Below are 15,661 nucleotides of genomic sequence, written 5' to 3'. Positions count from 1 at the left end.
AGCAGCCAAAATACGTATGTGTTGCATCAGAATTTGTTTCAGATATTTGGAGCAAAGTGAATAAACGCTGGGGACAGAAAGCAGACCTGGATAACTCAACATATAGTTTTCTTATTCATTTTTCAGTAATTTTATTGTCCAACATTACCATGTTCTATCTAACCTCTCAGTTGAGAAAGTCATTATTTTATGTGTTAGTAATTTTAATATAGGTTGGTGTTTAACTATTTGTTGGAAAAAAACAAGCATCCACATGCATAAGAAATGTAAGAGTCGAGGGATGAATGACCTTCCATGTCTTCATGAAGCTGCCACTTCATGTGTTCACTGAGTTGGACTGACAGATGTGGACAAGTACAGACGTCGCACGCCACACAAAGCATTAGTAAAGAAGTACCAGCAACTCCTTTGCCCTTTTCAGTAAGAATCTACCTCTTACTCTCGTCAGCAGAGTTATCCTACCTTGTGCTTAAGCTTTAAATCGGGTCAACACAAGAACGGGGCGTGCTTGCAAAATTCTACATGCTCCTGTGTAGCCTTTAGTGGTTAGTGCAGCAGAAAAAGTAGATGTTGTCTGTCCGTCCAGTAACAGCCTCCAGGGGTCAAGTTCCTCAGACATTCCTGATCTTTGCAGGACATTCCTGCTCCGCCAACGCTTGCTGTCCAGAAATAACAGCATTGAGACACAAACACACACACTTACATAGTTTTACTGTACACATAACATCTGAGTAATATGGAAACAAACATATTTTGCACCCTAAGGGTAAGTTCTGTCTAGACACAAAGGGCAAAAAAACAATATCACTCAAAAAGCAGCTTAATTCAGTGTTTGTGTGCTCAGTGCTGTTATGGCTGGGGTATAAATACTGGGTGAGGAATGGCGCTGAGTCAGTGTTAGTTTTAGATTAGCTGGGAAAATGTTTTCTCTTTTTTAAAATCAACTTTTCAAACATTTTCTTCTCGTTCAGGCCTTGGTCCATCCTCTCTCCACCAGGCTCTCCCCCAAGGTTACCCCCCCTCTTTGCAGGGTTCAATGCCTCCTCCATACCAGTTAGCCCGGGACCCTCAATCTGGACAGTTAATTGTCATCCCCACTGAACACCTGCAACACTACGGTATGAAAGCCATTATCTTTATGTGCATATGAAATCTAAAGTATGGGGACATAATGTTGGTGTGCCGATTTTATCACTTTTAGAATAACTATTTATTGTGTTGTTGCACAAATAAAAGCTTATCATTTTCATTTTGTAACAGATGTCAGTGTTGATAATTAATGTAAAAAAGTGAGACCATTTCCAACAAGTTTGACAGCCTGCATATGTTTTTGTATTAAATATATCCACATATTGAGTCAGCTGTAACATTAATCAATGTGTAATTAAGAGTGGGTTGAAAACTAGTTGACAAGCAAGAACAATAGACACAATAAATAACTTATGGTAATGGGTAAATAGTTTAAACAGTTGGTTAACAGTAAACAGTTGAATAAGTTGCTAAAAGTGAATCGTTAAAATAATTAGCTAAATGTTATTATTTGAGAAAGTTGGCTAAAAGTATACATTGCAAAAGTTTAGCTAAAAACAAATAGTTGGAATAATAAGCTAAAAGTACAGTGGATAAAGTTAGTTTAAAGTTAAAGGTTAGAAAAGATTAGCTGAAAGCAAACAGTTGAAACAGTTAGCGAAAAGTAAACAGTTAAAATAGTTAGCTAAAAGTTGACAGTTGAAACAGTTAGCTGACAAACAGTTGGCTAAAAGTAACAGTTGAAACAGTTAGCTGACAAACAGTTAGCTAAAAGTAACAGTTGAAACAGTTAGTTGACACAGTTAGCTAAAAGTAACAGTTGAAACAGTTAGTTGACAAACAGTTAGCTAAAAGTAACAGTTGAAACAGTTAGTTGACAGTTGAAACGGTTAGCTAAAAGTAACAGTTGAAACGGTTAGCTAAAAGTTGACGGTTGAAACAGTTAGCTAAAAGTAACAGTTGAAACGGTTAGCTAAATAGTTAACAGTTAAAATAGTTGGCTACAAGTAAACAGTTGAAACAGTTGGCTAAACATAAATAGTTTAAACAGTTAGCTCAACAGTTGAAACTGTTGGTAACAGTTTAAATGGTTAGTTGAAAGTAATGAATAAATAGTTTAAACATCAGTGCTGTTAGTGTAGTTCGTGTGACAGGGGAACATCTCACAAAAGATGTTGGGCAATAGAAAATCGATGTTTGTCCTTCTTCTATAAGGTTGTGGAAGACAACCACCATCATTTCTTCATCCTTAATATGAAAAAGGTAATGACAAAGAAGGCTACTTTAACTTTTCCTTCCCCATGACTGTGCAGGAGGTGATGTTATGGATCGTGGAGGCCCGGTGTGGCCGGGTGTTTACGGTACGAGCAGCTCCCTGCAACATGCTGCCCAGCTCCAGCTGCTCTCTCAGCAGCAGATGCTCCGGCAACAGGAGCTGCTGATGATCCAGCAGCACACAGCGCAGGTCCTGGAGCTGCAGAGGAACGCACAGCTAGTTGTAAGTAGACTTTGTGTCGTTAAATGGTATCAACAACAACAACCATACATTATTCAAACAACTCCATACATTTACACACCTGTCCATGTAGACATCCCATCTCCATATTCAACACAAACATAAAACACAGCAGTCCTTCCTACACACATCACATAAATAATAAAAATGCACATATCCTGGCTGTGTAGAGGAACAATGAGCTACAAGTGAGGCAGAAAATATTGCATATACACATAAACCCAGATTTTACGACTTGGTGAAGAATTACATAAAGTCAACAAAGATCAAAAACAACAATCCCCCACAAATCTCAATAATCTACTTGAGCCACAAACCCACTGTGCCAAATATATTTTACATTTGAAAGTACAAATTCTGTTCAACTTCACACATATACAATACTACAGCGTAAAAATACTTGGTTTCAAGTCCTGCATTTATAACAGTGACGTGCGGTGAGGTTCATGGCTGGTGAGGCATTGACTCTTTCAGAGTAAGATTTACAAATATTATATGTTATTGACCGTAATCGAAATATTCGGTTATTTTCAAAAGCTTTTTTAGTCTGATGCTTCGATTCTTTTTAAACAGACCGTTCAACCAAAGGATACCCAAAATCTAAATATTGGATTGTTCTTTCTTAGTAAGATCCCATTTTCATTACAATTGTGGTCTTACCTTGACTTGAAGATGAAGTCCACAAAAGAAGTGCCCGCATTAAATTAGTGCCCGCGCTCCAGCCAGTTACTGTGGGTTTACGAGAGGCAGAGCTCGTCCCTGCCTCACTTCTCACCACTACCCGTAGTTGTAGCGGAGCTTGGCAAATTTGCTGATTTTGACTATAAAAAGCGATTGGAATCATACATACACAGATCAGTGGAGACATTTTATTATTATTACTATTTAGTTTTTCTTTAGTTGTTTTTCCGTTACATTGGAGTATGACAGGTGAGGCTCTGCCTCCCCTGTCATACTACTACTCATAAATTATTGGCATTCAAATATACTTCATGTACAAAAAGTACTTATGTCCCATTTTAGAATCAAGTATGTTAAATTACATGATTGTTTTTGATGCTCTTAAAGCTGGAGTTACTTTTATTTACTTATAAAGTAGAATTTTACATTCAATAAGAGCACTCATGAACTGCAGCTGCAAAAAAACACACACTCCGGGAAGTGTAAGCAATGTAAACAAACACTGATATTAATAAGGTTGTGACATCCCCTGTGTTTCAGGAGCGATTTAAGGCTAGCGAGCACCGGCCGGAGATGGAAGACAAAGCAGACAAACGTCACTCCGACCCCAAACCCCGGCGTTCCTCGATATCTTCCCCGTCTCCCTCACCCATCCTGCATCCCCGCAAACTTCCTCCTCACTCTCGCTCGCCCACCCCGTCCACCTCCTCTCTCACTCCGCTGCCTCCGCTCCCCTCGCCAGTGACTGCCCTGAAGTCAGAGGAAGGCGGGCATAGAGTTTTGTCCCATCCGCCAACGCCCCTTCCTCACCCGCCTTCCCCGCGATCAGCCTCTCCTCCCCCGTCCTCCCCACGGCGGCCTAAACTGGAGGAGGGGGAGGTGGGACGGAGGGTTCAGAGAGAGGGACAGAAGCCGGCCTCTGCTTCCTTTCAAGGCGTCTACTCTGGTGAGTGTGGAGGAAGCTAACAACTGAACATACCTGTAGGAGCCATTTAACTGAGTTTATTATATAAGTTTTGTTTTTATTTGTATTGTTTAACATGTGTAGTTGTTTACGCCCCCAAATATATTTGTTGACACCCCTTTATTTACTATAGTATGTCTGTTTATGGGGAAGGGGTTGGATTTAGACGGGGGAAGGTAAACCAGTTCCACCACACACAGCAGACACACTGAGAAGGAGAGATGTATGCTGCAATGGATAAATAAATGGATTCATCTTGATAAAATGGATTATGGTTATGGATTATTAGTGCGTTGGAATCACACCCCTGTATGTTGGAAGTGGCTGCTCTATAAACTTTTAAGCCACTACAATACCTGTCGAGAGACCTGTGTATAAAATTGGTAATTCTAATTTCTGTATTTCTGCTTTACTGTTACAGATCTCCCTCCAGGTTACCCTTACCAGTCCATCACCGCCCCATTTGGCTCACCTTTCCCCCCTTATCACATCCCAGCACCCTCAGGGGCAAACACAGAAGTCGTCCCACCTCACCGCTCCCGATCTCCTTCCTCTGCTGCCCTTTTGCCCTCAGCCCACCTCCATCCAAGGCTGCAGGACACAGACATTAAGCCCCCAAAACAGACCGGATCTTTCCTGAAGCAGGAACCAGGCGTGGAGCAACCTCCGCTCGACACGAGGCCCAATCCTCTGGGTGCTCTTCATCGAAGCTGCAGCCCTGTTCCCTCCAGAGAGGAAGCCCGGGAAACACAGAAGCTTCAGACGCTAACTCCTCGTGTCCCTAGCCCTCCATTGCTACAAAGGGAAAGACTGCAAGGAATAAGAGAGGAAGACAAGGAAGGAGGGCAAATAAAAATGGAGGTGTCGTCTTATTCTTGTCAGGCCACATATGGCCTGCCTCCTGAGTCTGAGCCCAAACCAGATGTCATGAAGGATCCAGAACATTATCCATCATGCGTCGCTGCAGATTCAGACAACGAGGAGTTACAACATATCACCAGCGCAGTGTGTGAACAAGAACAGCCACACACTCCCATCAACTCACACACTCCCAGTCAGAAAGAAAGTGTCACAGAAACTCCCGTTTATCATCTGTCCGCTTCCAACTCGCCGCTCCCGCTGATCGTCGGCCCTGAGGATCCCATGGCGGGGATGTTCGCCCTGCTGGCAGCCAGTGAAATAGTCCAGGCTCGACCAACAACTCCACCCGCTCCAACACTCTTACCGCAGATAGAAATCCACTCGTTGGGTATGGATTGCAGCGGTGCCGGTGCTCTGGAGATGGTGGCGCTGGAAGGGATGGCCCTGCTCAGCCAAATGGCTCAGAGGGAGATGGAGCAAATCAGCATGGAGCAAGGTGAGGAAATATGAAGGAAACTGGGGCCAGGCTTTATGGAGAAAATCAAATATCACAATATTTCGGATGCAATATCTCAATACCTATATTATAGGATTGAGCATTGTTTTTTTTTTAACTGGTTTTGCAAATGCGATATTATTTACGATATTGGATTGTGTTAAACTTTTGAGGATCTGTACCAGCAAGACTTTTTAAGTGTACCACAATACTTCATCCAAATATTTTCACAGATTCCTGATCATTACAGATACTGAAATGTGGATATTTCTCTCGTCTATATTGCGATATTGCGAGTCTTTTCAACTCTGTTATATTCTCTAATGTTTTATTATCCTCTGTGTCCCATTCAGATCTGACATTAGAGGGTCTGGACGGTCTTCTTGAAGCAAGCCGGCAGATTCTGTTGGAGGCGATCGAGAAGCAGTCGCACATCGACCTGCCCAGAACGCTGGACCCCAACAAGAAGTACAGCTGGAGGCAGAGGAAGGAGCCGGTGAGATGAATAAAAAATGACTTGGGACGCCCAGAGATGGAATAAAGTATAAAATGTACTGACACATTTTCTCTCCTCTGTGCAGCTGTACAGTAAAATGTCTGTGGACGTGTTGGATGCCGTGGAGGTGGAATATCGCGTTCACCTGGCCGAGCTGCAGAAGACTTACAAGGAGAAGCAGAGAGATCTGACCAAGCTGCAGAGACGCAGAGACAAACGGTGAGCTAACGCAAAAACACACATAAGATGAATTCATTCCACACTGCTGCTATTAGTCTATTTTCCATCTCATAGAGTCCTATTCTATTGTCGAGTACTCAGGTAGAAATATCTCATAAAGATCCAGAAATTGTCTATCTGATAATACAGAGCCACACAGTAAGTTGTAAATTAAAACATATTATTGTGTTATGAAACAGTTAGCTAAAAGTAACAGTTGAAACAGTTAGCTAAAAGTTGACAGTTGTAACAGTTAGCGAAAAGTTGGCAGTTAGCTAAAAGTAACAGTTGAGACGGTTAGCTAAAAGTAACAGTTGAGACGGTTAGCTAAAAGTTGACATTTGAGAAGGTTATTTACTCAGTGCAATGCAGTTATCATTATAATAATACAATTTTTTTACAAAAAGTAACAGTTGAAACAGTTAGCTAAAAGTTGACAGTTGAAACAGTTAGTTGACAGTTGAAACAGTTAGCTAAAAGTTCACAGTTGAAACCGTTAGCTAAAAGTTGACAGTTGAAACGGTTAGCGTTAGCTAAAAGTAACAGTAGAAACAATTAGTTGACAGTTGAAACCGTTAGCTAAAAGTTAACAGTTGAAACAGTTAGCTAAAAGTTAACAGTTGAAACAGTTAGCTAAAAGTTAACAGTTGAAACAGTTAGCTAAAAGTTAACAGTTGAAACAGTTAGCTAAAAGTTAACAGTTGAAACAGTTAGCTAAAAGTAACAGTTGAAACAGTTAGCTAAAAGTAACAGTTGAAACAGTTAGCTAAAAGTTGACAGTTAGCTAAAAGTAACAGTTGAGACGGTTAGCTAAAAGTAACAGTTGAGACGGTTAGCTAAAAGTTGACATTTGAGAAGGTTATTTACTCAGTGCAATGCAGTTATCATTATAATAATACAATTTTTTTACAAAAAGTAACAGTTGAAACAGTTAGCTAAAAGTTGACAGTTGAAACAGTTAGTTGACAGTTGAAACAGTTAGCTAAAAGTTCACAGTTGAAACCGTTAGCTAAAAGTTGACAGTTGAAACGGTTAGCGTTAGCTAAAAGTAACAGTAGAAACAATTAGTTGACAGTTGAAACCGTTAGCTAAAAGTTAACAGTTGAAACAGTTAGCTAAAAGTAACAGTTGAAACAGTTAGCTAAAAGTTAACAGTTGAAACAGTTAGCTAAAAGTTAACAGTTGAAACAGTTAGCTAAAAGTTAACAGTTGAAACAGTTATCTAAAAGTTAACAGTTGAAACAGTTATCTAAAAGTTAACAGTTGAAACAGTTATCTAAAAGTAACAGTTGAAACAGTTAGCTAAAAGTAACAGTTGAAACAGTTAGCTAAAAGTTAACAGTTGAAACAGTTAGCTAAAAGTAACAGTTGAAACAGTTAGCTAAAAGTTAACAGTTGAAACAGTTAGCTAAAAGTAACAGTTGAAACAGTTAGCTAAAAGTTAACAGTTGAAACAGTTAGCTAAAAGTTAACAGTTGAAACAGTTAGCTAAAAGTTAACAGTTGAAACAGTTAGCTAAAAGTTAACAGTTGAAACAGTTAGCTAAAAGTTAACAGTTGAAACAGTTAGCTAAAAGTTAACAGTTGAAACAGTTAGCTAAAAGTTAACAGTTGAAACAGTTAGCTAAAAGTTAACAGTTGAAACAGTTAGCTAAAAGTTAACAGTTGAAACAGTTAGCTAAAAGTAACAGTTGAAACAGTTAGCTAAAGTAACAGTTGAAACAGTTAGCTAAAAGTTAACAGTTGAAACAGTTAGCTAAAAGTAACAGTTGAAACAGTTAGCTAAAAGTAACAGTTGAAACAGTTAGCTAAAAGTTAACAGTTGAAACAGTTAGCTAAAAGTTAACAGTTGAAACAGTTAGCTAAAAGTAACAGTTGAAACAGTTAGCTAAAAGTAACAGTTGAAACAGTTAGCTCAAAGTAACAGTTGAAACAGTTAGTTGACAGTTGAAACAGTTAGCTAAAATGTAACAGTTGAACAGTAAGTTGTAAATTAAAACATATCATTGTGTTATTTGGGAAAGAAGGACTCTATCATGTTTAATAGACTTGAATAAGCAAAACACAATAAAAGGACATTTCTAATCTAATTTTAACATTTCTAATACAGTACACCAAAGTGTTATGTTAGAAATGTTAAGTAGGGGTCCCCAGCAATTAGAAACTGCCGGATGCTAACTTGCACATGTTGGGCAATTTGCATATTTAGCATAAGTTGTGTTAATTTGCATTAATTAGCGATATAGCCTATGCAGACAATGGTTTTAAGAAAAGGCTTTTGGCGATTTGGACAACTTTTTGAGGATGCTGAATCCATTTCTGACATTTTAGGAATCTAAATGTGCAGTTATATTAATACTCACACACTAAGTTCTACACCCCAGACAAACACACACTTATATCCTCTTTAATGTATGTTTCAGTGAGCGGCAGCAGAACGAGGACGAGAGGCAGAGTCTGACCCGACGGGGCAGAGGGCGACCCCGTAAGAGGAAACATTTAACGACACCGACCAAACTGGACAGCAGGCCTGGAAAGTGAGTCACACCTCCATCTTTATTTGCTTGTTTGTTTTTTTCTGTCTGTTTGTTGTTTCCCTGTAAAAACAACTCTCTGGGTGTTTCAGGGTGGGTAGGACAGTGCAATACTCCGAGGACTCTGAAGCCGGGGAGGGACAGAGGAAAAGGTTCAGGGTCTCCAGAGAAGAAGAAGAGGAGGCGGAGGCGGCGATTGGAGGAGTGAAGATAAAAAAGAAGAAGAAGAAAAAGAAGAAGAAGAGCTGGAACGACCAGGAGCCATCCACCAGTCACGCTCTGGAGGTAAGACGCTGTCGAGTTCTTTTTTAGGATTTCGCTCAATGTTATCCTGAAATATGAAAGTCTGCATGACAACAGAGGAATAATCGCATAACTCAATTACTTTGAACTTGTCTTTACTTAAAGGTGGGGTAGGTAATTCACTTCAGAAACACGTTTTGTTATATTCCATGGAATGCTCTTAACATCCCGATAGTAATGAATACATTAAATGCTTTGGGCAGATTTTTTTCGGCTGCGTACTTTCAAATTCTAGCGCACTCGAGCTGGTTTCTCCATACTTACCTACCTTTAAGTCTTATAGACAGTTTTTGACTTTTTTAGATGGGTACATTTGTTGATTTTCAGGGAGAAAATCTTTGAAAATAACACAAAATAAAAATTTGACAGCCACAGCCATTATTAACATTTTCATGTAATTTAATTTGTCAAAGACAAAAACATTTCTGAAATATCAGTTATCACATTTCAAATCGCTAAATGTATTTAAGACAGCCCTTTTAAAAAGAACATTATTAAATACATTACTACATTATTTTTTTTAACTCACATTTCTGGTATTAAAAAGTCGAAAATAATAATACATACAAAATTATTATTATAGTTGTTTCTATCTTTTATATTGACTTTTGACCTCAGTGTGTTTTATTTTTGTCCACAATGTTGCTCCATGTTTCAGATTTAATTTACTAAGTGTGTTTTTGTGTTATTTGTCAGGTGTTGAAGTCGAAGCGTGGCCACGTGTGTGAGCAGGAGCAGCTGGCCTCAGATCTGGACAGAGCTCTGTCGCTCTCACAGCTCGGATCACTCGCAGCTTCTCATAAACTCAGCTCCAAATCAGACAAGTCGAAGGTCAAGTCTGGGGAAAGTCGGATGAAGGAGCGCAGCATCCACCCGTCCGCTAAGGCTGGGAAACACAAGATGGCCACCAAGGTTTCCTCTTTGGACAGCGCCCTGAAAGTGAAAGGTCAGAAGAAGACGACGACGACTTTGTTCTCTCACGTGAGATCAGAGCTCAGCAGCTGCTCCAACAGTGAGTACCTGGAGACCAGAGATCTGAAATAACTGCTTATTAAGACCAATGCTGGCAGAGATACGGTTAATGGTTGTTGGAAAATCTGCTGTTTGATCTACATAATCACTTATGTAAACAGTCTTAAATATTTTAAATTACACAGTCCCGCCTTTTAGATACATTTGTGGGTGTTTCTTGCGTCTCACAGCGGATGTCGAGCGAACTGGAGCTAGCTGAGCAATTAATTATCACAATCAAAACATGCTATTTTAGTTAATATGAACAGCTGGTAAAATAACGCAAGTTATACAATATAAATCGATTGCTTTAGGATTTCTGTAAAGTAAATCTTTCGCAATTTCATTTAACGTAAGGCTTTGAGAATCTGGACATTATTGGTTTTAGTACCTTGAAATGCTTGAGTTTTGCTCTTAAAAAGCTGTTTAATCCCTGAATAATTGACCATAATAGAACCCAGTCCTGATGGTGTCGAGGTGTGTTTGCATGATTCATTAACCGTCCTCTCTCTGCACCAGACTCAGACTCAGAGGATCTCACTTCTTCTGCTCGAGGGGGCTGGCCCTCTCTCTCAGGGATGCCCTCCCACGAAAACCCGACCAGGAAGAGGTCCACGTCACCGCCGCCGTCCGGCCTGAAATCCCAGAAGAAGAAACACAAGCACTTATCTCTGCTGCTGGAGGAGGCCGGCCTCAGCTCCTCCGACGACTCCTTTGACCAAGGTTACTGAGCCAATCTTAGCAGAAACGCAGCTTGTGTCTCTGTTCGCGTCTCGACTGTGCTTTAGCTCGACCATCTCTACCTCTCTTGCTGCTGTTGCCTTTTGTTTTTTTAAAGAGTATTTCTATGGTGTTGTTTTTGTTGTTTTTTTACATTGCCTGGATTGCAAAACCAGTTTTTTGTAGCATTTTGTATATTGAAAAATTGTGTGAATTGTGAGATAAAGTTGTATTGCAGTTTTGGTACCTATAAGCTTTATTAAAGGTGTTGATCTGATTGGCACAGAAAGTGAAGCGCTGTGGTCCTTGTGTCTGCTTCATCTGTCTGTCTGTCTCCGTCAGTGTGCAGCTCACATCCTGAACACTGCTCTGTTCCTCAAATATCCCTTCAGTCCTGGAAACCAAAAAATAAAAAATGTAGAAGACTTATTTCACAGCAGCTGAATCTGATGGGACGGGTATTTATTGCCTAGTCAGTTTTTTTTAAGGTAAATTTTTAAGGTAAATTAATGGAATTTTAAAGCAGTCTTTTGTGGATTTTTTTTAAAAACTACTTGTATAGATTCTTAAAATAAATTTTTGTGGATTTTTAAACTATTTTTTTGTGGATTTTTTTTTTAAACAAAATTTATAGATTTTTAAATAATTTGTGGATTTTTCAGGTAAATTTACATCAGATTAAGTGTTTTGTTTTTTTTAACAATGTGGTCTATTTTCTCAATGTTGTGTGGGAAATAAAATCTACTCATTCTAAACTTCTTGACAGCACCAATCAAATAACACGCTGGGGATATTTGGATAATAGAGCCCCTCCTCTGTCTACTAAACCTTCAAATAACCCTTCTCCCTTTACGTTGCTCTCTCCGACCCCTTGCTCTGTCCTCTCACCTGTCCCTCCCCCCTTTCCTTACCCATGATGCTTTGCGTGTCTCTCCGCCTGTTTCCATGTGCTTTGTGCTGTTGCGACATTACAGAAGCTTGGCAAGGACTAGCGCAGCCGTGAGCCTATGCTACTTCGCTGCGGCTAAAGCTAATGCTAATGCTAGGCTGAGCTACAGCTAGGCTGCGCTCTGGCCGCTGCCCCGCCCCTGCCTGAGGCCACACCCCTGTCACCTGCTCTGTAAGTAGGACGGTCCCCTCCCTCTATTCCTCATCCACCGCTAACATGGACCACGCTGAAATTACATTTATTTTTTGTTCTCACAAATTAAAATTCTTTTTTAATGGGAGCCATGGTTACTTCCACTTTACCAACGATTTGTCTTATGTAAAAGTTTACGGGAAGACGTAAAAGAGGATGTAACCATGGTAACTCGTAAACTACATCATCATACCAAGGGGCCTCACAGGGCTGTCCTCTCAGTGCCTGCCTGTTTTGTTTTGTCTGCCTGCTTCTGTTAACACATCGTGGATCGACAGTACAACAAACGCTTCAGATGTAGCTCTGAAGTTTGACCCGAGAGTTTGAAATTATTTTATTTTAATATTCTGGTCTGGATCATCAATAAATTAAACAATTGATTTACTTAAATAAGTATTGTTTTGGTTAAAGAGGACACTTAATTTTTTGCTAACCTTCTCGCCTTGTAGTGCAACCCTGTCTCCTTAAAATTACATTCACGTATAATTAAACAGCTTTAACTAGTTTTAGAGAGACATTTATTTATTTGTTTTGCAGTTTTATACACATGGTTAAAGTAATGGGTTGAAACAAAACAAAAAGCCAAGAAAAAAATGTATAAAGTCAGTAAAAATCTATGATTTGACTTAAAATAAGTACATTTGTTATATAACTTGAGCTGCATACAGAATTGCATGCAAAACAGATTTTGGTTTCAAACGGGACACAAATAACATTCACGAAATAAAGTCCTGTGTTTACCTTTTTTACTTTTTTTAATTCGGGATAAAATACCTTCTTCTGAAATCAATATTTTACAATTTAGATTCAATATATGTGAATGTAATTTTTGGAGCGAAGACTCACAGATATCACTACTTACTTACGTACACTTTGCTAACTTCTCACCAGAGAGGGCAGCAAAACACGGACTCTACCTGGTGTAACCTTTTATTAAAAACCTTTGTAAACACACAATATTGCTAATCCTATGAAAGCAATTATATGCTTTAATATAATAATAAATAAAACATATGTTGTTGTACTGTGCATCCACCCACAATGTTAACACCCTTTAACCCCTGAGGAGACGCTCCTCCTGCTGCTATCGAGCTAACTGCTAACTCCTGCTACAGCTAACCAGTGCTTCAGTGTATAAATGTGTGTGTTGTCTGTGTGTGTGCCTCTGCCTTTTTGTGTGCTCTTCTGGCCTGTTAGACATAAAAGGACGAAGGAAGCAGCTTTTCTCTCTGTCACTTTCTCTGAGGGGTTTCGTTTAAATAATTAATGAGACCTGAGTCAGCTCACAGGGTCTCAGCAGCTGTGTGTGTGAGCGTGGCTAATGCATGTATGTGGTACATGAGCGTTTCTGTACCTTGCTTACACAGCATTACGTGGTGAATGCAGGCGGTGGATTGGACAGTCGTTATCCTTTCTCTTCACTAATTTCTTTGATTAGTGTGTGTGTGTGTCCTTCTACACGGGGCTTAAATCTGTTTTTTATTTACTTTAGAAGGGATATAGGTCGATAATTTATCTTCCGTTATTTCATCTCCTCAGTGGTGCAGGCTTTGTGTCAGTAGGAAGTGATTTGACCTTTGACCCCTGTGCTGCTGCAGACACGTTCATCCCTGAAAAGCTAACAGTCTTTTCTCTGAAACAGAATCCTCGGAGGACGAAGAGGACTACGAGGATGTGTCGGACTCGGAGGATTTGAGCGGGCTGGGTCTGCTGGCCCGGTTCGCAGCGAGCGCGACCCCCGTCCCTCCCACGCCTCTGAGCCTCCTGCACGACGGCAAACACCGCAGCAGGCAAAGCACTCTGGGTAAAAACACAGCAGATACGAAAGCGTTGTGTATATTGCATCACATTTAGCTTTTATCCAAAGGGACTTCGAAAATGTGCAATAATCCATGAAGATACAAACTTGTGCATTAGTTCATCAATATATTATAGGTCTCAGATATATACAAAACATGTCTCTGAAGTGTTTGGCTCCAAACACCAAACAGATCATTGCAGCATTACCCATAATCCCCTCTGTTTCAGCCCTGTTTCCAAAGTGCTTGATTCTCTGTCTGTTACTTTAGATGAAAATAAGAAGCCCCTCCCCCACGCCCCTCTGAGAGACATTGGTTACAAGAACTCAATGGTGCTCTAGGAGGAGATTCAGGTGATAAGGTGTTGGGTGGGGGGGGGGTTACCTTGGTGATTGGCTAATGGTTACACAAGCCAAAACATCGTTATGACATCGTGGCGAAAATCTGATCAGCTCATTTTCAGACAGGTTTTTATAGAAATGGATCCGGGACAAAAAGAGAGAGAGAATCTTTGTTCCTGAAACTTTCAGAGTCAGAGCTCTGTCACAGAGGGGACACATGTTGATGTCGAAGAGACATGGAGAAGATAGGACACATGTTGATGTAGAAGAGACATGAAGAAGAGGGACACATGTGATGTAGAAGAGACATGAAGAAGAGGGGACACATGTTGATGTAGAAGAGACATGAAGAAGAGAGGACACATGTTGATGTAGAAGAGACATGAAGAGAGGGGACACATGTTGATGTAGAAGAGACATGAAGAAGAGGGGACACATGTTGATGTAGAAGAAGACATGAAGAAGAGGGGACGACATGTTGATGTAGAAGAGACATGAAGAAAGAGGGGACACAACATGTTGATGTAGAAGAGACATGAAACGAAGATGGGGACACATGTTGAGTGGCTTAGTACTAGAGACATGAAGAAGAGGGGACACATGTTGATGTAGAAGAGACATGAAGAAGAGGGGACAGCATGTTGATAGTAGAAGAGACATGAAGAAAGAGGGGACACATGTTGATGTAGAAGAGACATGAGAAGAAGAGGGGACACATGTTGATGTAGAAAGGAGACATGAAGAAAGAGGGGGACACATGTTGATGTAGAAGAGACATGACAGAAGAGGGGACACATGTTGATGTAGAGGAACATGAAGAAGAGGGGACACATGTTGATGTAGAAGAGACATGAAGAAGAGGGGACACATGTTGATGTAGAAGAGACATGAAGAAGGAGGGGACACATGTTGATGTAGAAGAGACATGAAGAAGATGGGGACACATGTTGATGTAGAAGAGACATGAAGAAGAGGGGACACATGTTGATGTAGAAGAGACATGAAGAAAAGGGGACACATGTTGATGTAGAAGAGACATGAAGAAGAGGGGACACATGGTGATGTAGAAGAGACATGAAGAAAAGGGGACACATGTTGATGTAGAAGAGACATGAAGAAGAGGGGACACATGTTGATGTAGAAGAGACATGAAGAAGTGGATTTTGCATAATAGGTTACCTTTAAAGCAATACAACTTTTTATTTTGTATAAAGTAAATATAAAGGGTATTTCTGTGCAAATAAACTAAACTAATATGGATAATGTTTTTGTGGAAGTTGTTCAACAAATAGAAAAGTAGAGAAAAAAAACAATGATCATTTTTATATTTAAGTCTGTCTTTGCATTCGCTCTCCTGACAGCTAGTCTAGGATGATATCATAACATTGAGAAAAAGACTTAAAGTCTTGTTAAAAAAATAGAAAAACAGACAAAAATGTTGGCCTGAGATTAAAAGCCTGATATATTTAATCTGGGAAAAACACAACATGTATAAATGGGTCATTTGTATCTGTGCAAATAAACCAAATAATATTGATAATATTTCTTGTG

General features: G+C 39.9%; 1 protein-coding gene across 1 annotated transcript in view; it reads left to right on the top strand.

Moving 5' to 3' along the window:
- Positions 1 to 15,661, top strand: part of tnrc18 (trinucleotide repeat containing 18) — a 77,460-nt gene that overhangs the window by 36,948 nt on the left and 24,851 nt on the right. The window contains 11 exon segments of the mRNA XM_034198800.1: positions 972 to 1,118; positions 2,343 to 2,527; positions 3,767 to 4,172; positions 4,612 to 5,547; positions 5,901 to 6,043; positions 6,129 to 6,262; positions 8,685 to 8,798; positions 8,888 to 9,080; positions 9,795 to 10,110; positions 10,629 to 10,832; positions 13,613 to 13,774. Of these exon segments, the coding sequence (XP_034054691.1) occupies positions 972 to 1,118; positions 2,343 to 2,527; positions 3,767 to 4,172; positions 4,612 to 5,547; positions 5,901 to 6,043; positions 6,129 to 6,262; positions 8,685 to 8,798; positions 8,888 to 9,080; positions 9,795 to 10,110; positions 10,629 to 10,832; positions 13,613 to 13,774 (2,940 nt within the window).

This window comes from Gymnodraco acuticeps, unplaced genomic scaffold, assembly GCF_902827175.1.
Source record: "Gymnodraco acuticeps unplaced genomic scaffold, fGymAcu1.1, whole genome shotgun sequence".
Classification (NCBI taxonomy): Eukaryota; Metazoa; Chordata; class Actinopteri; order Perciformes; family Bathydraconidae; genus Gymnodraco; species Gymnodraco acuticeps.
Note: the sequence above shows the minus strand (reverse complement) of the source record. Positions and strands in the feature narration are given on the sequence as shown.